The sequence below is a fragment of the Prionailurus bengalensis genome, chromosome C1 (genome assembly GCF_016509475.1).
Source record: "Prionailurus bengalensis isolate Pbe53 chromosome C1, Fcat_Pben_1.1_paternal_pri, whole genome shotgun sequence".
Lineage (NCBI taxonomy): Eukaryota > Metazoa > Chordata > Mammalia > Carnivora > Felidae > Prionailurus > Prionailurus bengalensis.
The window spans coordinates 17,453,253-17,479,090 of NC_057345.1; the positions used below are offsets into that span (position 1 = coordinate 17,453,253).

Here is a 25,838-nt window from a genome sequence, read left to right on the forward strand (position 1 = left end):
GGCTGAAGGATCACTCCCAATCTCTTCCCAGGAAAGCTTCTGGCCACTGTCAGAATCTCTTTGTGACTCTGCATTAGGGGAACTGGGGACCTTGTGGGGCCAAAGAGGTCATAGGGGCCAGTATTCTCAGGCACCACCTTCTCCTGGCCTTACTCTCCTTGGTTTTTTTTTTTTTAAAGTTTATTTATTTATTTTGAAAAAGAGAGAGCGGGAGGAGGGGCACAGAGGAGAGAGGGAGAATCCCAAGCAGGCTGCACTCTGTCAGCCCAGAGCCCAACGCATGAGATCATGACCTGAGCCGAGATCAAGTCAGACAGTTAACTGACTGAGCAGCCCAGGCGTCCCCTTACTTTCTAATCCCACTTGCCCCCCACCCTCATGATTGTTCCTCCCCCAACAGACAGATTAAAAGCAACAATGCTAACAGTAGCAAAGCAAGCACATTCATACCCCAAATCCACAAATCCACGTGATCACAACAGCCCTGTGGGGAAGCCACGATTAGCCCCATTTTACGGATGAAAGAACTGAGGCCAGGAGTAGTTCAATGATATGCCTTGAAGGCACAGAGGTTGAGTATGAGGGCCCAGAATTGTATTTACTATGTGCCAGTCACCATTCCGACAGCTTAGAAATCTTAACTCATGTAATCCTCATAACATCCCTATGAACTATGTATTGTTATCACCCCAGCTTTGCAGATGAAGAAACTGAGGCTCAGAAAGTTTAGGTAATTTGCCCAAGGTCACAGGGCTGGTGATGATGGGGCAGGTTTTGAGCCAGGGTTCATCCACTCTGCCATCTAGCCTTACTTCAGGATTTCCTCAGAAAGCCTTGGCTTCAGTACGTGTAAGTAGGGTAAGAATACCCACCTCACAGGGTAGTTATGAGGATTAGATCTAATATGTGTAGGTGTCTGGATCACAGCAGCTACCCAGGAAGAAGTCATTTTTGTTCCTCCCTGGAGCCTCCACTGACAATTACAGCAACTGGCCACCAGAGGGGAGTCATGTGCTGAGGACCTAAGCCCTTCCCGGGACGCCCGGTTGACAGTTCAAGGGTTAAGGATTCAGAGTCCCCTTTCCCACTGTGGGCAACCCTGGGATCAATGATCTATCTCAGCCTGTGCCCGAATCTCACGGAACTGACCTTCCTGCAACAGAAATAAACTTTAGGCCTTAAATGTATCCAAGGCCCCTTTGCTAACACCAGTTCTAGGACTGAGAGGCTGGGACGATGTGTGGGGAGGAGAGCCCAGCTGTGTCCCATTTGGTAGTGGTAGTGGTGGGGGGTGGCAATTATCAGCGATGCCCCTTCTGCTGGAGGCTGGGTTCCTGGAGCCACAGCTGCAGGGCGGAGGGTGGCTGGGGGAGCTTTGGAATTGTCTCCCTAGGGGTTTCCATGGTTACAGATTGATGCAGGCAGCCCACTAGGCTGGGTCCTTTATCTGTATTGTCTCCTGGGGAGACAATGGGCTTTGGGGATGGGGGCACTTGATGCAGATGCTGCTGCAGGAGCTCTGTGTGCTGTGCTCTAGGAACCCCCTGACCCTGCCGCTGAGGCTGAGAAAACTGGGCATGGGGTCAGCCTTGGAAGTCACTCCTTACTTTGGGGTACAACACTACCACTGCAGAGACTTGAAGAGGCCATCTTCCGAGGCCCCCAAACGGCAAAAGTGCCTCAAAATATTAAACAAAAATCACACATTCAGGAGGCAGCCCTGATCAAATCAGGATTCTGTCTCTTACTGCTGTCTGACTTGGGCGCGTTACTTTACCTGTCCAAATCCCAGCTTACTTGTCTGGAAAGTGGGGACAACATCTGCTTTTTTAAATTACTGGGAGGATGAACCAAGCACAGAGCCTGGTATCGAGAAGGCACTCAAAGGGGGTGCCTGGCTGGCTTAGTCGGTAGAGCATGTGACTCTTAATTTCAGGGTCATGAGTTCAAGCCCCATGTTGGGTGCTGAGTTTACCTGATAAAAATAAATAAAATCTTTTTTTTTAATGTCGATTTTGACAGAGATACAGAGTGAGAGCGGGGGAGGAGCAGAGAGAGAGGGAGACATAGGCTCTGAAGCAGGCTCCGAGCTGTCAGCACAAAGCCCGCTGCAGGGCTCGAACCCACAAACCGTGAGATCATGACCTGAGCCGACGTCGGATGCTTAACCGACTGAGCCACCCAGGCGCCCCAAATAAAATCTTTAAAGAAAAAAGAAAAGAAGGTACTAGAGAGTACCTGAGCTCACATAGGCTCCTGGCATGTCTTGGGTCATAGGACTGGCTCTCTGGTCTTAACCGAGGCTCTTTTTGTCTCTTAGACTTAGCTGCCTCATCTGTGACCTGGGGACTTTGAAAGGTTTATAAAGGATGAAGTGAGATGATGAAGAAATGCTTAGGGAAATAGAAATCAAACCCCTAACACACAACTCTGCCTTCTAGGACTAAAAAAATTTTTTTAATGTTTATTTCACTTGGGGGGAGGGCAGCAGAGAGAGAGGGAGACACAGAATCTGAAGCAGGCTCCAGGACAGCTCAGAGCCTGACGCAGGGCTCAAACTCACTAACAGTGAGATCATGACCCGAGCTGAAGCCGGAGGCTTAACCTGCTGAACCACCCAGGCGCCCCTAGAATTTAAATCTACTTGGAACACACAACATGCTCATGGGGGGCACGTGGTATTTGGGTGAGTCGAATATTTGGCAGCGTAGCCGATAAGGGAGAATTTCTGAAAGAGGCAAGACTCGGAGGGTTTCAGAATCAGGGAATTATTCCAGAAAGATCTTCCTGTGCCAAAAAGAAACAAAAGCCCAGAGGGGTGAAGGGACTCAGCCCTCTGCCCAGTCATCTTGACCTATCACCATCTTCTCCAAAGGAAAGGTGTGAGGAGGTGGGGAGGAAAGAAGAGGGAAGGCAAGCTGTCATCTGTGGGGCACTTTTCTATGAGGCAAGTTGCTCACAAGCCCATTTTGTGGATAAGGAAGCTAAAAACTACTATTCTTGTTACCCGACTGGGTTGGCCAAACAATGTATAAGACCCGAGAATGAGATTAATTTATCTGCGGTATAGAAGACAGAACTTGCCCATGGGAAAAGTGAAACAATTCCTTCACCTTTAAATAATCAGCAGAGGGAACCAAAAACTTCTAAATGTCTATCCTTCCTCCTTGCCCTACGATGATGCACTTAGTCTGGGACACGGCACACAGTGGGTGTTCAAGAAATGAAAGTTCTTATCGCTGTCACTGTTATTACTAGCTTTATTACTACACATTCAGTGCTGGGGATACAAAGGTTAACAAAACTCCCTCCTGTCTTTGAGGAATTCAGCCTAGTGAGAGGGGAAGGGCAACCAACGAGGGCAGAAAATAATCTCTTCCACTTGTTTGACTTTACAAAGCACTTTTACATACACCACCTCATTAAATTCTCAAAACAACCTGGTGAGGAAGGCATTTTCCCCATTTTAGAGATAAGGAAACTGAGCCTCAGGAGGCTTCAACGATTTGCCCAGACATTGTAAAATATGAATAAAATGGGAAATAAAATAATGTTTGGGGGGGGGGGAACCTTTGTTGGATTAACAGATGTGTTTAAAACCAATAAAACAGGGGCGCCTGGGTGGCTCAGTCGGTTAAGCGTCCGACGTCGGCTCAGGTCACGATCTCGCGGTCATGAGTTCGAGCCCCGCGTCGGGCTCTGGGCTGATGGCTCAGAGCCTGGAGCCTGTTTCAGATTCTGTGTCTCCCTCTCTCTCTCTCTGCCCCTCCCCCGTTCATGCTCTGTCTCTCTCTGTCTCAAAAATAAATAAATGTTAAAAAAATTAAAAAAAAATAAAACCAATAAAACATATTATGTAAGGCATAGAAACAATGGCCCCATTTTACTGAGGAATATATAAAAGATAGCTTTTACTAAATTTAAAAAACAGCCAAGCTCTTAACAGCTCTCATTTATGGGGCAGCCACTGTGTGCCAGGCTTTCTAGGATTTCCCTAATCCTTACAACAATCCTGCAAGGTAGAAACGGTCAGCCCCTTTTCACAGAGGAGACGCCAAGGCTCAGAGAAGTGAAGGTACTTGCTCAGGGTTGCACAGCAAGAGAGGGATAGAGCCAGGACTGGGACCCGGGCTCTAACTCTCAGCTTAAGAGCTGGAGCCTGGACTTGCTCCCAAGTCAGTTTTGCCTACGAGTACGCTCCTGCTGAGAGGTGACCACCCTTTCTTGTCTCACTCCACAAAGCATGACGAGGGGGAGGGAGAGTGCAGGCAGTTCTCCAAGGTAAGAGGGGTGGTTTCAGCCCATTTGGGAAGCAGCATAGTGTAGCATGGCTTTCTCAAAGTGTGTGTGTCTACACGTGCAGGGGCGTGTGCACATGTGTGACTACGTGCGAAGTTGGCTGGGTCTCAGAAAGGCATGTGATGAAAACCTGCACATCTCTCTGAAATGTCAACGTTACTTAAAAAATTGAGACATTATGACTTCATAAAGCACAGATGGCTATAGAATGCATGAGAACGTAAACTTCCCGTGGTCTTTTAAGATAACGAAAGACAACTAGTATCGGGGGGCTCTTTTTACGTACCAAGCACCAGTCTGAGAGTTCTGTGTGTTAACTAGTTTAATCCTCACAACTGTTGCAGGCACTATCACCCCCGTTTTATAGGTGCAGAAAGATGCGGAAACTAAGGATGAAAGAAGTTAAGCCACCCGATCAAGTTCACGCAGCCGCCAAGTGGAGCAATGTGGGCACACAGAAGCATTTCAACACCAAGAATTAGAACATCCGCATTATCTGTTGTCAGTTCAATTGAACACTGGCAAAAGGACTTGCAGGTGAGGATGATAAAGAAACAGTTGGCTGCTGCTTGACCTTCTCCTGATGAAATCAGGAAGGCTGCCAGCCCCAAGCCCCTCACCTGTACCAGGTACTCTACCTCTGTTGTCTTATTTCATTCCTACGACCACCCTTTGAAAGAGGTGCCGTTGGGAGTTTTACAGATGAAAAACTAAGGCTCAGGGCGCCTGGCTGTCTCGGTCGGTTAAGCATCCGACTCTTGATCTCTGCTCAGGTCCTGATCCCATGGTTTGTGGGATCGAGCCCCACGCTGGGCTCCGTGTTGACAGCATGGAGTCAGTTCGGGATTCTCTCTCTCCCTTTCTCTCTGACTCTCCCTCTCTCTTGCTCTCTTGCTCTCTTTTTTTTTTTTAATTTTTTTTAATGTTTATTTATTTTTGAGAGAGAGACGGAGTGTGAGTGGGGAAAGGGCAGAGAGAGAGAGGGAGACACAGAATCCAAAGCGGGATCCAGGCTCTGAGCTGTCAGCACGGAGCCTGATGTGGGGCTTGAACTCACGAACCGTGAGATCATGACCTGAGCTGAAGTCGGACACTCAACCGACTGAGCCACCCAGATGCCCCTCTCTTGCTCTCTCTCAAAAGAAATAAATAAACTTTTAAAAAAAGGGGGGGGGGAAACTGAGGCTCAGAGAGGTGAAGGAGCTTGTCCAATGTGGCACAGCCTGGGAATAGAGGTACTAGGGGGCTGGAGTCCTGCTTTTAGTCCCAGCTCTACTCCTCAAGACACCTGGCTGTCTTGCTGATCAGATGCTCCTGGGTGCGTGTGAAAGGGCTCTGAAGGGCATCTGTGCTGGGCAGGCAGTGCTGAGATGCCGTGATTGGATTATGCCAACAACACTGCCTCCCTGGAAAGATGAGCAAAGAATTATATGAGGAATGTGACAGCCATGCCCAGCTAGCTCTGTGGTTGGGGTCACCCAGGGCCTACCCAGTGCCAGGCACTTTACATATGTCATCTGATTGAATCATCAAAGCAGTCATGTGAGGCTCGGAGAGGATAAGTAACTTACCTGTAAGGGCGCAGCTGATACATAGCAAAGTCAGGATCTCAACCAGCATCTGTCTGATTCCCAGACTCAGAAAGTGCAGGAGGGCTCGAGTGGCTGGCTGAGGCCAATTCTGTATGATTCATTGGTTTGTACAGAGTTCTAAAAGAGCTACAGACATCAACGACACTGGATGTGGAGGCTGTATTGGAGACCCGGGCTCTGACACTTACTCCAGGGTGACCTTTTGCGGGTCCCCTAATATCTGTGGGCCTCGCAGGAGTGAAATAGAGGCAGCCCCTCAAGTCTCCTATTACCATGTAGATGAAAATGCTGTGCACGAGTGAGTGGCCTCTTTTGAACACCTTCTTGCTGCTCTCTTTGTAGAAGGAGTCAAATCTACGGTGGAAAATGCCATTAACGAGATGCGTGACCAACATCTAGGCTCCTTGGGACCCATCTGAATGGAAGCTGGGATCAATCCTTCGTGTATCTGGACCCACAGTAAGACCTGTCAGGGGCCCTGCTGGGGAAGGGATGTGTGCGAGCCAGGGTGTGTGTGTGGTGCCGTAGCATCTGTCTTGATGGTCCTCGAGTCCTCACCTCCTCCTCGCGTGACCTACAGTGGCCTAGTAGCCTGGAACGCTTGAAACCCTTATTTTTAAACTTTTTTTTTTTTTTTTTGGTTTAATGCTAAAAAAAATGGCATGGACTAGAAACAAAACCAGGTTCAAGAAGAACCTGGATCAGTGAGCAGGTGGGGTATTTCCAAGGGGTCCGCCATGCCTTGGTACCCTTATTGCCACACAGCTCACACTTTTAGCCCCAAACCAACTGCCAGCTGGCCAGGGACCACCTCGACTTAGGGTAATGAGTTCCATATGTTTCCACAAGAACCCAGCTAAGCTTTACCCCAGCAGTTCTTAAAAAGTGTTTCTCTCCCCTCCCCAGCTTCCAACTCATGCTTGGCCACCCTTGTTTCATTTGCTCCTAATGAGAGCAGGAGGGAGGTGGCTGGGTGGCAATGACAACGAGGCAATGCTCCAGCGAACCACCGTCCTTGACTTCACATTTCCAGATCCTCAGGGTGCACGGAGGGACAGGGGTGTGGACCAGCCCCTGACAGTCTCTCTGTAGAAAGCGTGTGAGGCCCTAAGCCTCTCAGGGTCTCAGCTGCCCCATCTCTAAAGTGGGAATGACGGTCTCTGCTCAGGGTAAGCAGATATCACAAAAAGAGCCCTTAGATAGGCAGGTAGGAGGCTTGGGTTTGAGTCCTGTCTTGACTAGCAACTTTCTGTGTGTCGCCGAGCAGGTTTCTTCTCCTCTCTGGGCCACATTTGTGACCCATAAGAGCCCTTCTATCCATGACAAGCTTTAGATTCACGAGCAAATGACAAAAGGTGCAGGGAAGAACATCAACTTACCTGCAGACCAAGGTGGCTCCAGGGTGGGGTTCGCAGGAAGCCTATGGCCTCCCTACCTTGGCCAGTGTTACTACCCCCCTGGGCTCCCTTTGACCATGGTCTGGCCCCCGTGAGGGCTCTGCCTCCTACATCTGGCACCAAGTGGAGTGGGGTGGTGGTGTTGAGGAGAAGGAGGGTCCCCAGATGGAAAGTCAGTTCTACAGCTTGGGTGGTTTAGGGGGGAGACTACCTACAGTCAGCCCCCAGCTCTGGAGGAATATGAATCTGAGTTCAAACGTTACAGCACTACCCCCCCCCCCCACCTCCTTTATCTGACTTGTCAAAGGCAATCCTCAAATCCTTTCCTAAGTAACCTACAGCCCTGATCTGGACTGTCCACCTACCCGACCCATAGACTGACTCACTAACCTCGACCACTGATGCTACTCAGACTGACCTTCCCACCGTGTCTGTTAACCCAGGCTCTGGGTTTATCCGCCAGCAGGTTTATCCGCAAACCGTGCCGCAGTCTGGAAGAATTCCAGCTCTGGCCACACTCTGACTCCTTACCCTACTTTCAGACTCACCCCTGACTTGGGTCCCAAGGAGACCCCTCGACCTTGTCACTGACTGACCCTTAACAGGAGAGATAGCCAGAGAACAATTCAATGCTAAATTGTGGGTGAAACAGGACATCAGAGAGGAGAGTGGGGCGGGAGGGGGAGGGAGACTGGGGCGGAGGACAGAGGCTTCCCGGAGAACCCCGGTGGGCCTGGGGCCACACTCGGAAGGTCGGACTGGCCTTGTGCGGGGCACGTCGCAGGCGCTCGAGGAATGCGAGTAGCCTGAAAGAATGAAGGAAGGAAGGAACGGGGTGCGATCCAGGGCGGCCGCCCGGCCAGGGCAAAACTGCCTAGGCAGGAAGCGGGGTGGGGGCACGCTGAGGCTGCAGCGGCCCGAGCGCAGCTGGGGGCAGCGGGAGAGCAGTCGGGTCAGCGACTCCGCTGGGTGGGGGGCCCCCCCCAGGCCGGGAGGCTGGGAACTGGGAGGCCGCGCTGCTGGCAGAGCGGCGGGGGCGCCGCGAGGCTCCGGATGGGCTGGGAGCCCCGCCCGCAGGCTGCGGAGGGAGCCGGAGCCAGAGCGGAGCCAGAGCTCAGACATCCGGGCGCCAGTGAACACCTGCGAGCGGCCCCCAGGGCCCGCGGGGGGGGGGGGGGAGCGCGGGTCGCCGGGCCGGGGGCGGGGCGAGGGGCGGGGCCGGCTCTCCTCCGCCCCGCGGGGCTCCGGGCCACGTGGGCCGAGGCTCCACCCCTGCCCGGGCTCCGAGCCGCGGCGGGTGGAAAGCGGCTGCCCAGCTGCAGGGTGGGGAGCGCGGGCAGAGGGGAGCCGAGAAGCAGTTCTGCGGGAAAGAGAGCGACAGGAGGCTTTAGAGTGTAGCCTGGGGGATGAAGAGTGGTGGCCGTGAGAGGTGACGAGGCCGGGAAAACAGATAATTGACGGTTGTCGGGTGCATCCGCAGCTGGGGAGAGCTATCACTGGCCTCCTCCAAAGGGCATCATCTCCGGTGTCACGGGCATGAATTTGAATCCCTGCTTGGTTACTTAGGCGCTGGGTGGCCTCGGGCAAGTTGCTTCGCGTGTTCCGAGCCTGTTTTGTTAGTTTCGTTTTGTTTTTTATTTACAAAGTACAAATCTCTCCCAAATGGCCCTATTTCAGAGCTGATGCGATAATGGACGTAAGACGCTGAGTCTTACTGACCCTTGTGTTTCAGAGAGCCTGACATATGCTTCATGTATGTTCCCTTTCATCTGAATTCCAGACCTGTAAGGGAAGCACCGTCACCCCCTTTCACAAAGGAGGGAGAGACCCGAGGTGGCCCTGGGTCGTTCCTTCAGCAAGCACCCACTGGGGACTGAACTAGTACCCGGCACAGGGAACGGAGAGGGAGAAGAACTGGCCTGGAGTCGACGTGAAGACGTGGGTTTTGAAGCTACGCGGACTTGGGCTTCCTGATCCTTGCTGTGCCACTTCTTTGTGGTGTGAGCGGCATCCAGTTCCTCAGCCCCTCTGAATCGGTTTCTTCTGTAAAATGGGGATAATGATACCCACTTTGCTGGGTTGTGGTGAGGATTAGAAGAAAAGATAAAATAGAGCCTGGCATCTGGCAGGCACTCAATAGGTGATTATGACAGAAGACACTATCCTCTCAGACTTTTCCGACCTGAGGCCAAATTGCTTTCACTCTCTAATGACTAATGAGTTGGCAGCCTGGCTTCAGCTTTTGTCCCGGCCACCTGAACAGCTCAGTCTCAGCAGACCTGACAGGCAATTTCCTTGGAATTAGCTTAATAATACCTTGTAGGTGTGTGATGCATTTCAAAGAACTTTCCCACCATTATCTTCTGTCCAGGGAGGGAGAGTTCGAGAGCTGCCAGCTGCTGGGCCAAGGAGGAGAGAGGCTTGGAGAGGTGAAGCGGCTTGCTCAAGGTCACCTGGCAGATGAGGCTCCTTCCAGCCTTCTCCAGTCCCACCGCTTCTGAGTGAGCAGGAAGCAGCATGCTGTGGCAGAAAGGGTAGAAGCTCAGTGCCTGCTTTACTGCAGTTCATAGTCTAATGTAGAGCCGGGGGCCTCCCAATAGTATGCTCAGGATCAGCAATTAGTTAGATGTGGAACCTGAAGGTCAAAGAGAGGCAGTCTGGCTTGCAGTTGTATAGCTAGCATGTGACAGAGTCAGGATCTGCACCCGTGTGGCTGTCTCCAGAGCCAGCAAAGCACACCCAACAATCCAAACCAAGGTGGACCCAACCTGGGTCTACCTGGTTTGAGCAAGAGTTCCACGCATGGGGACTGAGAACTTCCCAGGGGACTGGACGTCTGCTATTACTCTCCAAAGGTGTGTGCATGTATTTTCTGAAGAGTGTTCATACCTGCCATCGGATCGTCAGAAGAAACCAGGAAACAGGAACGGCTGGTCAGCCGGTTAGCAAAGACAGAAGTTCCCCCCCTCGCCCCCCTGCACATGCCCCTGTTCACCCCTGAAAGCTCACCAAGGTTAAGGCATGAAGGGTGATGACGTGACCTGTTTGTTACGAAATATTGAAGTAACTCATGCCAGGGGCCAACACAGATGAGATCATATCATAAACAGGAATCTAGTGAGGCCAGGAGCCTGGTGGAGCCCACCTGGGGAGCTGCCAGGTGGGGGGCAAAAGGGGATGGTGTGGGTTTGGGGGAGGGTCTTGTCTTCTGCCCTACTCTCAGACCTGGACCTATGGGATGGCCAGTCTCAGGCTCTGTCCCTGTCCCCTACAGCTATAGTCACTGTAGTTAGGTTAAAATCCCATCGCTTTCTCTCAAGGGGCTCTGAGAACCTGACTGAGACCCATTATCTACTGAGCCTCGGTTTCTCCATTTCTGAAAACGGGATAAAGATGCTTTACAGAGTAGACTCCCGATGGAGGTGTTATAGGAAGGAAATACCGGAAGGAATGGAGGCTGTAGGGCAGCTTCTTCAAATTCCCAGTCTAGTCTCAGAGCCCTCAACTACCATCTAGTTGGAACTAGTATTTCCAACGAGCACCCAAATCATTCTGATCAGAGTGGCTAGGGAGTTGAGGGACGAGAAAAACCCCTCTCCTACTTTTTCCAAATTTGAAAGCCCAAGGGGAAGCCAAACCAGAGAGCATGAGGAGGGAAATGAAACCAGGCCCCCATGTGCTTATTCATCTCTGAAATGGGTCTATCAACCACCACCCGTCTGGGCACCAGGTGAGACTACTCTTCCACATCCCCTGCTAGAAAGACCTCATGAATCATTAATGACATTGAAGAAGACGACCATCTGGTAATGCAGCAAAGAGCTCAAGGGACCTAAGAACTGGGGCTCAGGAAACCTAATTTCTATCCTGAGCTCCCAACCTGCTGGGTGAGCTTGTGCTAGTCACTTCCCCTCACATCTTCCCTCATCTGTAAAATGAAGGGACAAGGGCCAGGATGTTCTCTGCACCCAAACCTCAATGGATGTGGAGCTCCCATCATGAGCCTTTTCCACCCCCCCCCCCCCACACACACTCCAGTCTTAGCTGGCATTTTCCCATCCCCCTTAAATAAGCAAGTTTGCTTTTTCCCCAAGGTCCAAGAAGGACATGTATTTCCCCTAAATTCAGTCTTCTCAGAGTGTTAGCAACTTAAGGAACCAAACTATATACTCAAGTGTTTAAAAACCGTTTATTATGCAAAATGTTAACTTTTATAAAAAGTTTAATAATATACATTGCATGGTTACAGAAAGTCACCTTCCTGCAAAAAAGGTACAAAAGCTATATACTCTATTATAGAGTTCATAATCAGGGCAACAGAGCCTTTCTCCAAGGAGACCAGAAGACCAGCTCTACTGCTGCCTTGGCAGACTTTGGAGAGCAGCCACTCCCCCCCCCCCACCCCCCACCCCCCACCTCCACACTCTGAAAGATAGTCTTTAAAACCTGGGGGTGGGGTGGGGGCTGGGTGACGTTGCCCAGCTGGTGCCCAGAGCTAGCTCTGGCCCTTTAGGCCACCCAAGTTCACAGTCCTTCGCTCCCGGGCGCCAGGTCCAGCCTCGAGGCAGGGGTTCGGGGAAGTCAAGTGGGCAGGGCGAGGTTGGGGCCCATCCGTGCCCTCAGGCTTCCGGCCGTAGAGGGTCCCGGGGTCCCAGGCGGAACGGGCGCCAGCACCTGCGTTCTGGGCGGGGGAGGAAAGAAGACCAGGGAGCCATCAGTTTCCGCCGAGCGCGCCGAGGCGGGGGCCGTCCGCAGACTGCCCGGCGCCAGGGAGGAAACTTGGTCTCTACCTCCAGCTGATAACTCCGCGCCCCACGCTGCCCCCACCCAGTTGGCGCCAAAGGACCACAGGCGGAGCTCGCAACCACCCCGCCCTCTTGGAATTGACACTAGTTGGACAAGGGCTGAAAGACACAGCTTCCTTTACCAAACTCCAAACAGAACGGCTATTTTATTTACCTGCGCCTACTTTCTCGTGTCTTTGGCCACGGGGGGGAGGGCAGGGGCAAAGTGCGTTGAAGGCTGAAACGCACACTGGATGGGAATTGGTTCCGTCATTCATTTGATGTGACCACGGGTAAGTCACTAGCCCCTCTCTGGCCTCGTTTTCCCTACGCTGAGGAGGCCCCAATCCCTTGGCAGGCCTACCAATTCCATGATTTGTCGTTTAAGCACCGCCCCACCTCCAGCCCCTGGAGAAGGCGGCGGATACTCACCTGGAGGCGCCAGGACTGCCAGGTCAGTGGCAGAAGCTCCTCTTGTCGTTGGAAATCACAAGTTCTGGAGCGAGCTCGGTTGTCTGGGAGAAAAAAAAGAGGGGAAAGTTATGCATGGTATTTGGGAACGCTCGGGGCGGGGGGGGGGGGGGTCTCAGCAGCATCCGGGCTCTGGAGCTCAGCCCCGCCCCGGCTCCCGCGCACGCCCCCACACACCTGGATGGGAAGATGCGGGCCGTCTGGGGGTCCCGGGGCGGGCTCGGCCAGAACCACCTGCAGGTCCAGAATGTAGTCGATGACGCGCTGCAGGATTTCCACCTGGCTAAGCTGAGTGCCTCGCGGTACTCCGGGTACTAGTTCTCGCAGGCGCGAGTAGCAGTGATTCATGTCGTCCAACAGGCTCAGCGGCTCCTCGGCTGCCGGACCCTTGCCGCGGCCCCGCGCGATGGCCAGGCTGCGTTCAGACAGGCAGCACACCGCCTCGTAGCAGCCGCGCACCGGGCTCAGCGCCTTCATATTGAGGAATGAGACCGGGGTGCCGAAAGGACCCAGAGAGCCAACGGACCCCTAAGGCAGCTGGCAACGCGCGCACGCTCTCAGCGGCCCGTACTTATAGAGCCCGCCTCGAAGGCACGCCCCCTTATGCAAAACGTGACCCTCGGCCCCGCCTCCGCCAGCCCTGGGCGTTCACAACCCGGTTAAATTGCAAACAGGCTTCCTCAGGCTGGTCTGACGCCGAATACCGCGGAGCCGCGGATTCAAAGAATGAGGAAGCGCTGATACTGGGGAGAGGCAGGCCTCTTTGCCAGCAAGGATTTTAAAAATCACTTAAAACTATTAACTTTAAGAATTTGCCTTTTCCTGGCAGCGCCCCAGATCTTTGAGTTCCCTGCCCCCTGCCAGTCCACCCACAGCCCAACACTGGTTCGAACCCACAGCTCCTCTGAGGTCATAAATCCCTGAACAGCAAAGAAGCTTTTTTTTTTTTTTTTTTTTTTTTTTTTTTAAAGCAAAGGATTTTTCAAGGGAAACTTGTAAGGAATTAGTGCCGCCTTGTTCCCCAATTTGCTGTTCGTCTGACCTCCAGACTCACTGGCGTCAGGAATTATCTTGTGACCAGAGGGGAAAAAAATTAATTGCGGTGAAGCTGAGGTTACAATGAAGAAAACAGATTTGGGCTAGGCGCTGAGATTGCAGAAGGAGGAGGGGAAGGGGGTTTGAGCAAAGAACACTATTTATTTGAGCAACAGGGGAAAAGAAAAAAAAAAGGAGAAAGCAGGCTGAATCCGTGATTTTTGCATGGAGAAAGAAAGGAGGTCCCACCCTCTGGCCCTATGCACTCCATAAGGAGCCAAATATATGCCCAATTGTGTTTTGGAAGTGAGTTTGATTAGACTTTTGGACTGGATTTTAAATATGGGCCTACAGACAGGATAGTTTCTTCATTAGTCTTTTTAGGAGTCCCACATTGGGTCAGCGAATCTCTTAATTCTTGCTTTGCCCTTTCCACACACCTCTATGCAGAACACAATAGTTTGGTAATGTCATCACTCTATTGTCTGTCCCTTTCTGCAATGGAAGGGTAGGCCACCTGGACTTGATTATTCTTAGCCTTGCTGAAATAGCTCCAGCTCTATCTGAGAGCCCAGGAAAGAGCTAAGCTCTGTATTGCAACAGGACATTGCACTCAAGTATTCTCTGCTTGTTTTCTTGTAACTTCCCAGAACTTTAGGGAATTTGCAGCCTCAAAGTGCTGGTTTTCATCTTGGAACTGACCAGGTGGGATCCCCCAATGGTTGTTTCCTAAATCAATCAGTTGGTAAATATTTATGGAGTCACCTCACATAAAACAGTGACTCCTGCTCTCAAGAATCTCACAATTTGGGGAGACAAGATTAACACAGGAAACAATTAAGAGTTCTATAGTATGTGGCACTGATTAACAGGACAATGGGAGCCCAGAGCTAAGAGAGTCTCAAAATAGTCATAGTATAAAGGACACTGGAATCAACATCCCAGCCTTGCCAATAATTTGCCACACACTCCTGAACAAGCCTAGGTACCCTGGCCTTGGTTGCCTTGGGAATAATATGGGGAGGAATCTAAGGCTTTATGAAATTTGGACAAGCAGGTGTGGGATGGTAAAAGGCCCAGAGAGGGGCTATAAAACATGTCCAATGTCACGCCATAGCTAATGGCAGAGCTAACCCTGAAGTACCATTGCTTGCCATCATACCACAGGGCTCTGTTCCAAGAAAGGGGTCTTCTAAAGATTTCTTCTAGAATATTAACGGTTTTAAGTTTCTCATACTCTAGCACAAGAAGGAGGAAGAAAACAACTTGGGAGTACACAAGTCAGTCTATAACTACAGACATCAAAAGAAGAGAATTCCAGCTGTTTGGTCATGGGAAGGGAAAATGGTGGCTATGCCGACTCCTGAACGACCAAATAGAAAACCTTTTCCTTTTCTATCATGCAGACTTCCGTGGTTTGTGCAAAATGGTCAAACCCGGGGTGTGTGTGTGTGGGGGGGGGGGGGGTTCTGGAAAAATTATGGCCTTTGGGGCCAGGCAGATTTAGGTTCAAATCTCTTCTCTTTTACTAATGATGTTGTCCTAAGTCAACTCTCTGTGTCTCGATCCCCCAATTTATAAAACGAAGCTAATTAGACCTACCTCATTTATTCAACAAGTACTTATTGCATGCCTCTGCTCTGCAAGGCACCTGACATGCTCCCTCCACCAGATCTGTTACTCTCCTTGGTGCCTGGGGACACGGCATGGGGCCAGGTGTGTGGTAGGTGCTCGGTCCACAGGTCCACACAGGTTCTCTTCACTCCTTTCCCCTCCTCTGTTACTACCACTGATGCCTCAGGCTTGTGTAGCTGTTTGCAAAGCACCTTCACGTTTATTATTTCCCCAGATGCTTTCAGGCTGAAATACCCATGGGCTGTGTGACACAAGGCAGGAGAAGGATGCAGTGGGATTAGCAAGCAGAATTGTGGCTTGGCCATGCCAACACCTTGCAATGTGGCCTTGGACGAATTTCCTTCCTTTCTGAGCCGAATTTTCTGCAAAATGACGGGGGGGGGGGGGGGGGCGGCCAGGGGGGCGGGGTGGAGAGCAAACGACCTCTGAGGGTCTTCTCCAATCTAAGATTCTAATTCTGAAAGAAGCAGGGTACCGTTGGGAATCCTGAATAAAGTTTGAACCCTAGAGACTTCTTTTTCCAACAGCGAACTGGAGGGCTAGCTCAGGCCTTCTGCAACTAGTTTAGTGGTGGCGGGGCCTCAGCCTCTTATTCCAAATGCCTCTGAACTTTCTGTTCCCAGTTCTGCTCCTTTTACCAGCTTTTTCCCCCCTCTTGCATTTTTTATTTTTATGAAAGGATGTCATTAAGGCTTTTGTCTGCGCTGTTTTTGTTTCAGAACTTTTCTCACAATCCTATTTTTTGTTGAGGAATCCGCTCCTTTGCCCAGCTGTGGGTCCCGGTCCCACAGCTGTGTTGATCTAAGACTCAGCCCCAGACAGCCTGGCGCCAGGGTGGGACGTCATGCGTTCACACAGGGATGCGTGTCCCAGGCAACCTTTCCTCGGGCAGTCACCGGTCGGCGACTGCCGCCCCCACCAATGAGCGCCCGACACCCGAGAAAGGGGCGGGGTCTGCGCCGCCCGGACAGGCGAGCGGCTTGTCAATTGCAGATGCTGGGAACTTGATAACGTTCCTTGAATTGGGGCCCTTTAAAGTCTTTTTTTCCCTCCCTCCTTTAGTCCTTTCTTTTCTTCCTTTTGTTTATCCTTTCTTTCCACATTCTTCCTTGATCTATATAAGTATATAGTTTTTCTTTGTCGTCTCCTTCTTCCTTTTTAAACTATCTCCTCCCAGTGGCAGGAATCATTTTGTAAGCATTTCCAGGAACTGAATCTTCCTTTGCCAAAATTGAAAGAAAGAAAAAAAAAGAAGAAGAAGAAGAAGAAGAAAAGAAAAAAAAATTCAGTGTTGTGTTCTCTGTTTTTTGAAGAGTTGGCAGAACTATTAAGTTATAGTGTTTTGTCTCTAAAATTTTAAAAAATGGTGGGGGGTCTCTGAGCTGTTGCTTTCAAAGCCAAAGTAATGATGATGAGAACCGCAGATGTCTTTTTGCCTAAACTGAGTTTCTATCTATTTATCTACCTATCTATTTTTTCCAGTTGTGTTCTAAAGTGGGAATCAAGGGAACCTCAGAAGCTTGCCCAAGGTTACTGGGGATGTCAGCCATGAACCTGGGGCCAGGACCCTGGCCTCCCCCTCACTGGACTCCCTGTCCACTCTCTCCCTTCTCATTAGCATTAGGGTGGCCTGCTGTGGTCTCAGAACATCCCCAGATGCTGCATTTCCTAATAGGTACTTGTTTGCTCCTAAAGTGCCTGTAACTGTGTGCTCAGGACTTTCCAGCCATACACATAGAACATGTTCCAAAAAAAACAAAAACAAAAACAAAAAACATGCTCCTTCTCCCATTAGCAAGGCTAGACCTCAAAGTGCTGCTTGATACAAACTCCTATGATACAAGGAAAGCACAGGGAATTCAGAATCAAGACCAGGCTCAAATTCCTGTATGGACTGCCTCCCCTCACTCTGCCTCAGTTGTCACCTCCGCACAATGGGAAGGAAAATAATACCCACCTACCTCACAGCTGGGAGGATGAAAGGGGAGGAGGGATGGAAAGTGCTGTGGGAACCAATTAGTTATTTTTCTGTGCCACGATAGCCCCTGGTGTGTGGAATGGGTGGTGCCAGGTGAGTTTAATGGCTCCCGCTGAGACTGTTCTCAGGAATGTGGGTAATACTGAGAAGGGGAATGTGGGAAGCCTGGGGATCTAAGGCATGAGTCCTTACAGGGGTGAGGATTCCAGGGGCCTCCAAGACAGGCTACTCGATAGTTCAGAAGTAATTGGTGCTATCATCATCATCATCCTTCACTGAATCTTAACTGTGTGCCTACTCATACCTTAGCTCATAGACACATTTTATGGCCAAGGAAACTGAGGCCCAGAGAGGTTAACTTGCCCAAGGTCACATAGCCAGTAAGTGGCAGACCCAAGATTTGCACCCATGTCTGCCTGTGTCAAAGCTTCTGTCCTTCTGTGCCTATGCTTTTCCTTCTGTCCCTTCAAGGGACCTTTTCGGAACATAGCTGGACCTGACAGTGGTGCATTTGATAGGAAGACAGACACTAAGGTATTGGGAACATTAAGGGAAAGCCTTTGTTTTCTTTTTTAAAAAAATACTTTTTTTTTCCCCATGTTTATTTTTTGAGAGGGAGAGCAAGCATGGGAGAGGGGCAGAGAGAGGGGTATCCAAAGCAGGCTCGGCACCGACAGCAGCCAACCCAATGCAGGGCTCAAACTCATGAACCATTAGATTATGACCTGAGCTGAAGTCAGCTGCTTGACTGACTGAGCCACCCAGGCGCCCCAAGAGAAAACCTGTGTTTTCTAACAGAAAGACTCAGCATTGGAAATTTCTTGGAAATTTGGAGCTTTCTTCCCCCCCCCCAAAAAAAAACTCTTTCCTGTCCATACTTTAAGGGATGTTTATACTTTTTTAAAAATCTTTTTTCATGTTTATTAATTTTGAGCTGGGGGAGGGGCAGAGAGGGAGAGAATCCCAAGCAGGCTCCATACTGCCAGCGCAGAGCCTAATGTGGGGCTCAGTTTCACAAATCGTAAGATCATGACCTGAACCGAAATCAAGAACCAGACACTTGGCTGACTGAGTCACCCAGGCACCCCAACAGACATCTATTCTTAAAGTGCAGAATGACTACTCCTGTTTTTTTTTTTTTAATGTTTATTTTTATTTTTGAGAGAGAGAGAGAGAGAGAGAGAGAGAGAGAGTGGGGGAAGGGCAGAGAGAGAGGAAGACATAGAATCCGAAGCAGGCTCCAGGCTCTGGGCTGTCAGCACAGGCACACAGGCACCCCACTACTCCTGTTTTTAAGAATCAGTTTTGGGGGCGCCTGGGTGGCTTAGTCGGTTAAGCATCCGACTTTCGCTCAGGTCATGATCTCGAGGTTCGTGGATTCGAGCCCCATGTCGGACTCTGTGCTGACAGCCCAGAGCCTGGAGCCTGCTTCAGATTCTGTGTCTCCCTCTCTCTCTGCTCCTCCCCCAATAGCACTCTGTCTCTGCCTCTGTCTCTCTCTCTCTCAAAAATAAAAATAAACATTAAAAAAAATTAAAGAGTCAGATTTGGAATTGAATTTCCTCCCTTTCTCCTTCTTCCAACCCAAATCCAGCCTGGCTTGGTACAGCCATGCCACCCAGAAGTTAACTAACCCCTTGTTTCAACAGGTAGGCAGTGGCCATGAGATGTCCAGGATCTGGCTTGGCATCTGGGGTGGAGGGGTGGACACCCACAGCGAAGCAGGTACGGAGTTTATTTTCTGAGTACCTATCCTTTGTTGGGTGCTTTATAAACTCTATCTTACACAATCTCTTCTAGAGGCTTTGGGGGATAGGTACTATTATGACAAAGATACTGAAGTTCAAAGAGATTTGTCACACAGCTGGTAGGAAATAGAACTCCACCAATCGAGATTTGAATCCGGTCCTGTGGTTCAAAAATTGATACACACAAGGATGGAGACACACATTCAAACTTCACACAGTGCGCAGACACAAAGGACTGGCTCCCTCGCCCTAGCATTTCTAGACTAATGAGTATGGCCAGCAATCACCTATCGAGCAGGGACAGTTTGGAACTTTTAGAATTTGGAAAGCATCAGTAGGTTATGTGGAAGTTCCACTGTGACTTAAATGACAACAAAAGGAAATGAACATATTGCCGAGGTTTTACTAGTTCCAAAGCACTTTCATTCAGGATTTCATTGAACACTCCCAACCACCATAGGAGGCAGATAGCTCACCTGCTTTGTAGCCAGTGGAATCTGTCTCTCTGTTTTCAGTAGACCTCAGAGTGCCTGGCATAGAGTGGGCACTTAGTAAACATGTACTGAATTAAGTTCCACCTCAGTCATCACTCTGGGGAGACCATCTGGGGGGTGGGGGGAGGGGGATTTAAAACTTAGATGCAAGTTATACTGGATGACTCTGATTCTGTGACTCTCAGGTCTTTGCTGCAGACAGATGCTGACTGTTGTATTTGGGCTCCCACTAACAAGGGGTCAGAAAAGGCTTTAGAAAGATGAAGTCCAAAGGAAGAAAAAAATATGGCAAAAAAAGAAAAAAAAAGAAAAAAAGAAAGGCCTTGAAAAGCAATGTTCACCCAGCCCAGATATTGTCTAGGGTTGGCCTAGGTCCCAGCCACAGTTCAAAGGTTTCGAGGACAGGTACTGAGGTTTCGAGGGCAGGGGAATAAAGGTGAATAAAGGAATAAAGGTGACCCTGCCAGAGAGGAAGGGGGTCCCCTACCCCCAACCAGGCCAGAGCTCTGCAGTGAGCTGGAAATGCAGGGGTGTCCGAAAGCACAGGTAGGAGCTACTCATGAGTGTAATCATCACAGGGGACCAAGCACCAGCAGCCTTTTATTTTTATTTATTATTATTTTTTTTTAATTTTTAACATTTATTTATTATTGAGAGACAGAGAGACGCAAAGTGTGAGCAGGGGAGGGGCAGAGAGAGGGGGAGACACAAAATCGGAAGCAGGCTCCAGGCTCTGAGCTGTCAGCACAGAGCCCGACATGGGGCTTGAACCCACAAACCATGAGATCATGACCTGAGCTGAACTTGGTTGCCCAACCAACTGAGCCACCCAGGCACCCCAACCAGCAGCCTCTTAAAGGACAGCTTTTGATGAGTGCCAACAATGAGCCAGGCATCTTACATGTAGTTTCTCTCTCTCAATCCTATCGTTTGAAGCTCAGAGAGGTGATGTGACTTGCCCAAGGTCACACAGCTGTTGGGAGGCAGAGCAGGGCAGCCTGAGTCCAGAGCTTGTGCTCTGAAGCATGCGCCAGGCTTATCAACTGGAGGGAGAAAGGAAGCAAATGCTGGAGAACGGGGACTACCTTAAGGAGGAACTGAGGATGGAAAGGGAAGGAAATTCACATTTGAAATCCATTTTGCTCAACAGACCCTCATGATGTCAGGCAGCTTACATGTGTGTACGTCTCTGAGTAAGTGGGTGCTTCTCTGAACGTGTGTGTTCCTCCCTTGAGTGTGTGTCGTTGGCCCTTCTCAGGGTTTTGGGACCCTCCTTGAGGGTTGCCAGTGAGGGTGGGGGTGTTTCCCCAAGTGCCCGTGGTCCCCTGCCTAGTATATGAGCTTCTCTGGGCGCGCGGCCTTCTCCCTAATGTGCCTGCTCAGGATGTGTCCATCCTCCCTCAATCTTGGGGCCAGGTGCAAACAGGGCCAAGAGGACAATGAGCCTGCACGCCCGGGTGGCCTTTTCCTCCACTCCCTCACCCACTGTGACCCCCCCCCTCCGCCTTCACCCCGAGCCCTGGCTGCCCCCATTCTGGCCCTGTCCCGACCTTGGCCCTCCTCGCCAGCGCCCGGGTGCCCCACCTCGGCCCCGCCTGACCCTCCGGGCCCTCCCTGCCCGCGCCCCTGTGGCCCCCACCCCGGCCCTCCCCGCCTGCTCCCCGGGGCCCTGCGGCTCCCACCCCGGCCCTCCCCGCCCGCGCCCCGCGCCCCCACCCCCGGCGGCCCCAGGCGCGCAGCTGCGGGACACACAATCGCCGGCGCCCCCTCCCCACCCCCCGCGCAGCCCCTCGCCCAACAAAAGCCGCTTTCTTTCCCCACAACAGATTAAAGACCAGGAGGGGGTGAAAAATAGCTTCTCCAGCCCTGGCGGGGGAGGGGCGCGGGAAAAGCTGGGCTTTGGGGACTCTTTGATGGCGAGCGTGTGGGAAACCCGGAGGAATGTGGCTGCTGGGACGGGCGCAGCGGGGCGAGGCTCCCGGAGAAGGGGCTGTCCCCCCACCCCGGACCCCCGCGACCCTCGCGTCCCCCACGCCCCGCACCGCCAGCGCCCCCCAGGGACCCTCGCATCCCCCGCGCCCCAGCGCGACGAGCCCTCGCCCTCTGTGTCTGGGCTTTTCTCTCCCTTCGCGTTTCTGCCCATTAGATGGATCCCTCAGTCACTTTCCTCAAGTTCTAATTTCTCGGTCTTTTCCCCGTTTTCCTTTCTTCTAATTTTCCTTTTCGCGAATCCCCTTTTCTCCTCCACGTCTTTCTTCTCATTTCTATTCTCTTCGCCTCTTACTCCATGTCTTTCTTTATCTTGATTTAAACATTCATCCTGTACCTCCTCTCTTTGTCGCCCGACACAACTTTCTGTGTCTCTTTGTGTCCGTGTCTCTATTTCTTGGTGGCTTCTTGTCTGTGCCTCTGACCATGGCTCTCCTGGGTTGGCTCAGAGGGACGACGGTGCTGGGTTTAGCACAGTCTCCTGCCTGTTTGGAGAGGGCTGGGAAGAGGGAACCCGGGATGTGGGCAGTTTGTTTAAACATTCCTCTCCCTGCACACATATGAGTGTGCAGACGGGAGCTGACAAGGGGAAGCCTGGGGGAGCCCGGAGAGCCGCCAGAGAGGAGACTTGGGGAGGCCTGGCCTGCTAGGCCAGGGTTCAGTAGAAACAGGGGCTCTTGGAGGCCTCCAGGGGTTCAGCATTATTTTCCGCCCCGTTTAGTTCAGTCCCTGAAAGGAATTCCTGGCCCAGGACCGGATGGTGGCCTTGGGACCCTGGTGGGAAATGGGTTGGGTCTCCTGGCCCCCTCCACTATAGTCCTTGGGATGGGCCTAGGGGAAGGAGGAGGAGACTGATTCAAGACAAAGGGCTTCCAAGTAGCTGGGGGCAGAGACCGTCCTTGCGAAGATGGGGACATAGATCCAGGGAAGCTCAGCCTAGAATCTTGGAAACCCAGCTTTTGCACTTGGCTCTGCCACTAATTGACAACCCTGAGCAGATCCTTTCTCGTCCTTGGGCATCAGTCTACCCACCTGCAAAATGAGATATTTGTTTAGATCAGTGGCCCTCAGCCTTTCATTCTGCCCACAGATCCCCAGATCCAATTTATTCCAAATGCATTGCTTATATTAATTAATCTGCTGTCTCAATTTGTATTTATGAAAGACAAGCATTCAGAGTTTCTGATTAGCATGATTCATTACCATGCAGAGCTGTTCTAATTCCAGCCGAAGACACCCCAGGGAGACCCCCAAAGCCCTTGGTGCTTTAGTAGTCTGTGCAGCAAAATCCCGCGGAAGACTATCCGCTTTGGACTCAGACAGCTTGGGTTTGAATACTGAATCTGCTATGTCCAGCTGTGTGACCTTGGGGAGGTCACACCCTCCCTCTGCTTCCTTATCTGTAAAAAGGAGATATTCATAATATCTACCCCACAGGATCGTGCTGAGCATTACATCAGATAACACATAGAAAAATTAAGAAATAGGTGCTCAGTAAATAGCAACCGTTAGGAGGTTGGTGCTCTACACCAATGCTGTCCAAAAAAACTATGACACAGCCATAGAAGTGAGCCATGTATGTATTTTAAATTTTCTTGGGGAGTGCCTGGGTGGCTCAGTCAGTTAAGCGTCCGACTTCGGCTCAGGTCATGATCTCACGGTCTGTGGGTTCGAGCCCCGTGTCGGGCTCTGTGCTGACATCTCAGGGCCTGGAGCCCGTTTCGGATTCTGTGTCTCCCTCTCTCTCTCTGCCCCTCCCCCGCTGGTGCTCCGTCTTTTTCTCTCTCTTTCAAATGTAAATAAACATTTAAAAAATTTAAAAACATAACAATAAAAATTTTCTTGGGGCACCTGTGTGGCTCAGTCCATTGGGCATCTGACCTCGGCCTAGGTCATGATCTCCCCATTCCTGAGTTCAAGCCCCATGTCGGGCTCTGTGCTGACAGCTCAGAGCCTGGATCCTGTTTCAGATTCTGTGTCTCCATCTCTCTCTTTGTCCCTCCCCCACTCACACTCTGTCTTGCTCTCTCAAAAATCGACATTAATTTTTTTTTTAAGTTTCTAGCAGTCACATTTTAAAGTAAGAACAGGTGAAATTAATTTCAATAATATGTTTTACCTAACCCTGAATATTATCATTTGAACATACAATGAATACAAAGAACTATTCATTTTGCATTATTTTTCACACTGGTGAAAATCCACATCCATCAAAATTATACACATGTGATTTCATGCACATCAAAATCTGGTGTGCATTTTATAATCCAGCACATCTCAGTCCAGACTAGCTGCATTTCAAGTGCTCAGTAGCCACATATGGCTAGTGGTTACTGATTGAACAGTACTGATCTAATTAGTTAGAAAGTTGAGATAGACCTCAGAGGGGAAAGAATACTGGAGCTGAGTCTCGAAGGCCAGGAGGGATTTAAAATTTTTTTTTAACGTTTTTATTTATTTTTGAGACAGAGAGAGACAGAGCATGAACGGAGAGGGCCAGAGAGAGAGGGGGACACAGAATTGGAAGCAGGCTCCAGGCTCTGAGCCATCAGCCCAGAGACCGACGCGGGGCTCGAACTCATGGACCGTGAGATGGTGACCTGAGCTGAAGTCAGACGCTTAACCGACTGAGCCACCCAGGCGCCTCCAGGAGGGATTTTAATACATGAAGGGCAGACAGAAGGAAGACAGGAGGGAGCGAGCAGAGAATGGTGTGAGCAAAAGTGCTGACCGGTTGGTGGATGCTGGCCAAGATTGGATAAGTAGATGGAGGCAGGGTGTGTGCAGAGGCTTGAGTGCCAGGCTTAGAGCATCAAGAATGTGGGCATTATTACTTTAGAATGACTGTCTCTTTGAGATCTACCTTCTTTTCAGGGAAGAAGGCAGCAGTACCGTGGGTAATGTAATTTAGTTGACCATATGAAGACCTCGATTAGCACCAGCTACCATTTATTGAAGATTCACTATGACCAGGCACTATGCTAAGTGTGTTATGTTAATTACCTCATTTAATTCTCTCAACAAACGCTCAGACATTGCTGAAGGGAAAACTTTAGAAAACTGGCAGTTTCTTAAAAAGTTAAACATAAATTGGCGCGCCTGGGTGGCGCAGTCGGTTAAGCGTCCGACTTCAGCCAGGTCACGATCTCGCGGTCTGTGAGTTCGAGCCCCGCGTCAGGCTCTGGGCTGACGGCTCAGAGCCTGGAGCCTGTTTCCGATTCTGTGTCTCCCTCTCTCTCTGCCCCTCCCCCGTTCATGTTCTGTCTCTCTCTGTCCCAAAATTAAAAAAAAAAAAAAAAAAAAAAAAAGTTAAACATAAATTGACCATATGACCCAGTGACTTTTTTTTTAAGTTTATTTATTTTGAGAGAGAGAGAGATAGCGTGAGTGGGGGAGGGGCAGAGAGAACCCCAAGCAAGCTCCATGCTGCCAGCACAGAGCCCGACATAGGGCTTGAACTCACGAAACCATGAGATCATGACCTGAGCCGAAACCAAAAGTCAGATGCTTAGACGACTGAGCCACCCAGGTGCCCCAACCCAGCAATTCTTGTAGGCGAGAAATGAAAACATATGTCTACCCAAAGGCTTGTATAGAGATACTCATAGCCACGTTGTTCCTTGTAGCCAAGAAGTGGAAACAACCCAAATATCCATCAACTGATGAATGGATAAACAGATATACCTCCATAGAATGGAATTTTATTCAGCAATAAATAAAGGAATATAGTAATGATATATGCAACACATAGGTAGATTTCAAAAATATTATGCTAAGTGAAAGGAACAAGACACAGAGGAGCACAGTGTGATTTTACTTATGTGCAGTTTCCAGAAAAGGTAAATTTATAAAGATAGAAAGTAGACTAGTGTTTGCATAAGGCTGGGAGGAAGAAGGGGGGTGACTTCTTTCTTTCTTTTTTTTTTAAAATGTTTATTTATTGTTGAGAGAAGGAGAGGGACAGAGCTCGAGCAGGGGAGGGGCAGAGAGAGGGAGACACAGAATCTGAAACAGGCTCTTCTCTGAGCTGTCAGCGCAGAGCCCGACGCGGGGCTCAAACTCACAAACCGTGAGATCGTGACCTGAGCTGAAGTCGGACGCTTAACCGACTGAGCCACCCAGGTGCCCCAAAAGGAGAGTGACTTCTAATGGGACAGGGTTTTTTTGGGGGGGGGGGGGGAGGAAAGGGAGTTGATTGAAAATATTCTAAAATGGATGTGGTGATGGTTTTGCAACTCTGTAAATGTGCGAAATACCATTGACTTATACTTAAAGCGGGTGAGTTTTATGGTATGTGCATTATACCTCAATAAAGCTCCTTTAAAAAAGAAAAGTATCCCAACAATGTTTATGATAGATCCTACCGTTACCTCATTTTACAGCTGGGGAAATCTCAGAAAGGTGAAGCAGAGGCCT

The 25,838-nt window shown here is 50.4% G+C and overlaps 1 protein-coding gene across 1 annotated transcript; it reads right to left on the minus strand.

Moving 5' to 3' along the window:
* Positions 1–11,458: 11,458 nt before the first annotated feature.
* ID3 (inhibitor of DNA binding 3, HLH protein) lies at positions 11,459–13,111 on the minus strand. Its single transcript, XM_043578562.1, has 3 exons — positions 12,721–13,111; positions 12,505–12,587; positions 11,459–11,969 (listed from the first exon to the last, which is right to left on the minus strand). Exons 1-2 carry the CDS (start codon positions 13,018–13,020, stop codon positions 12,528–12,530), a joined length of 360 nt encoding a protein of 119 aa, XP_043434497.1. The 5' UTR covers positions 13,021–13,111; the 3' UTR covers positions 11,459–11,969; positions 12,505–12,527.
* Between the last annotated feature and the right edge of the window lie 12,727 nt (positions 13,112–25,838).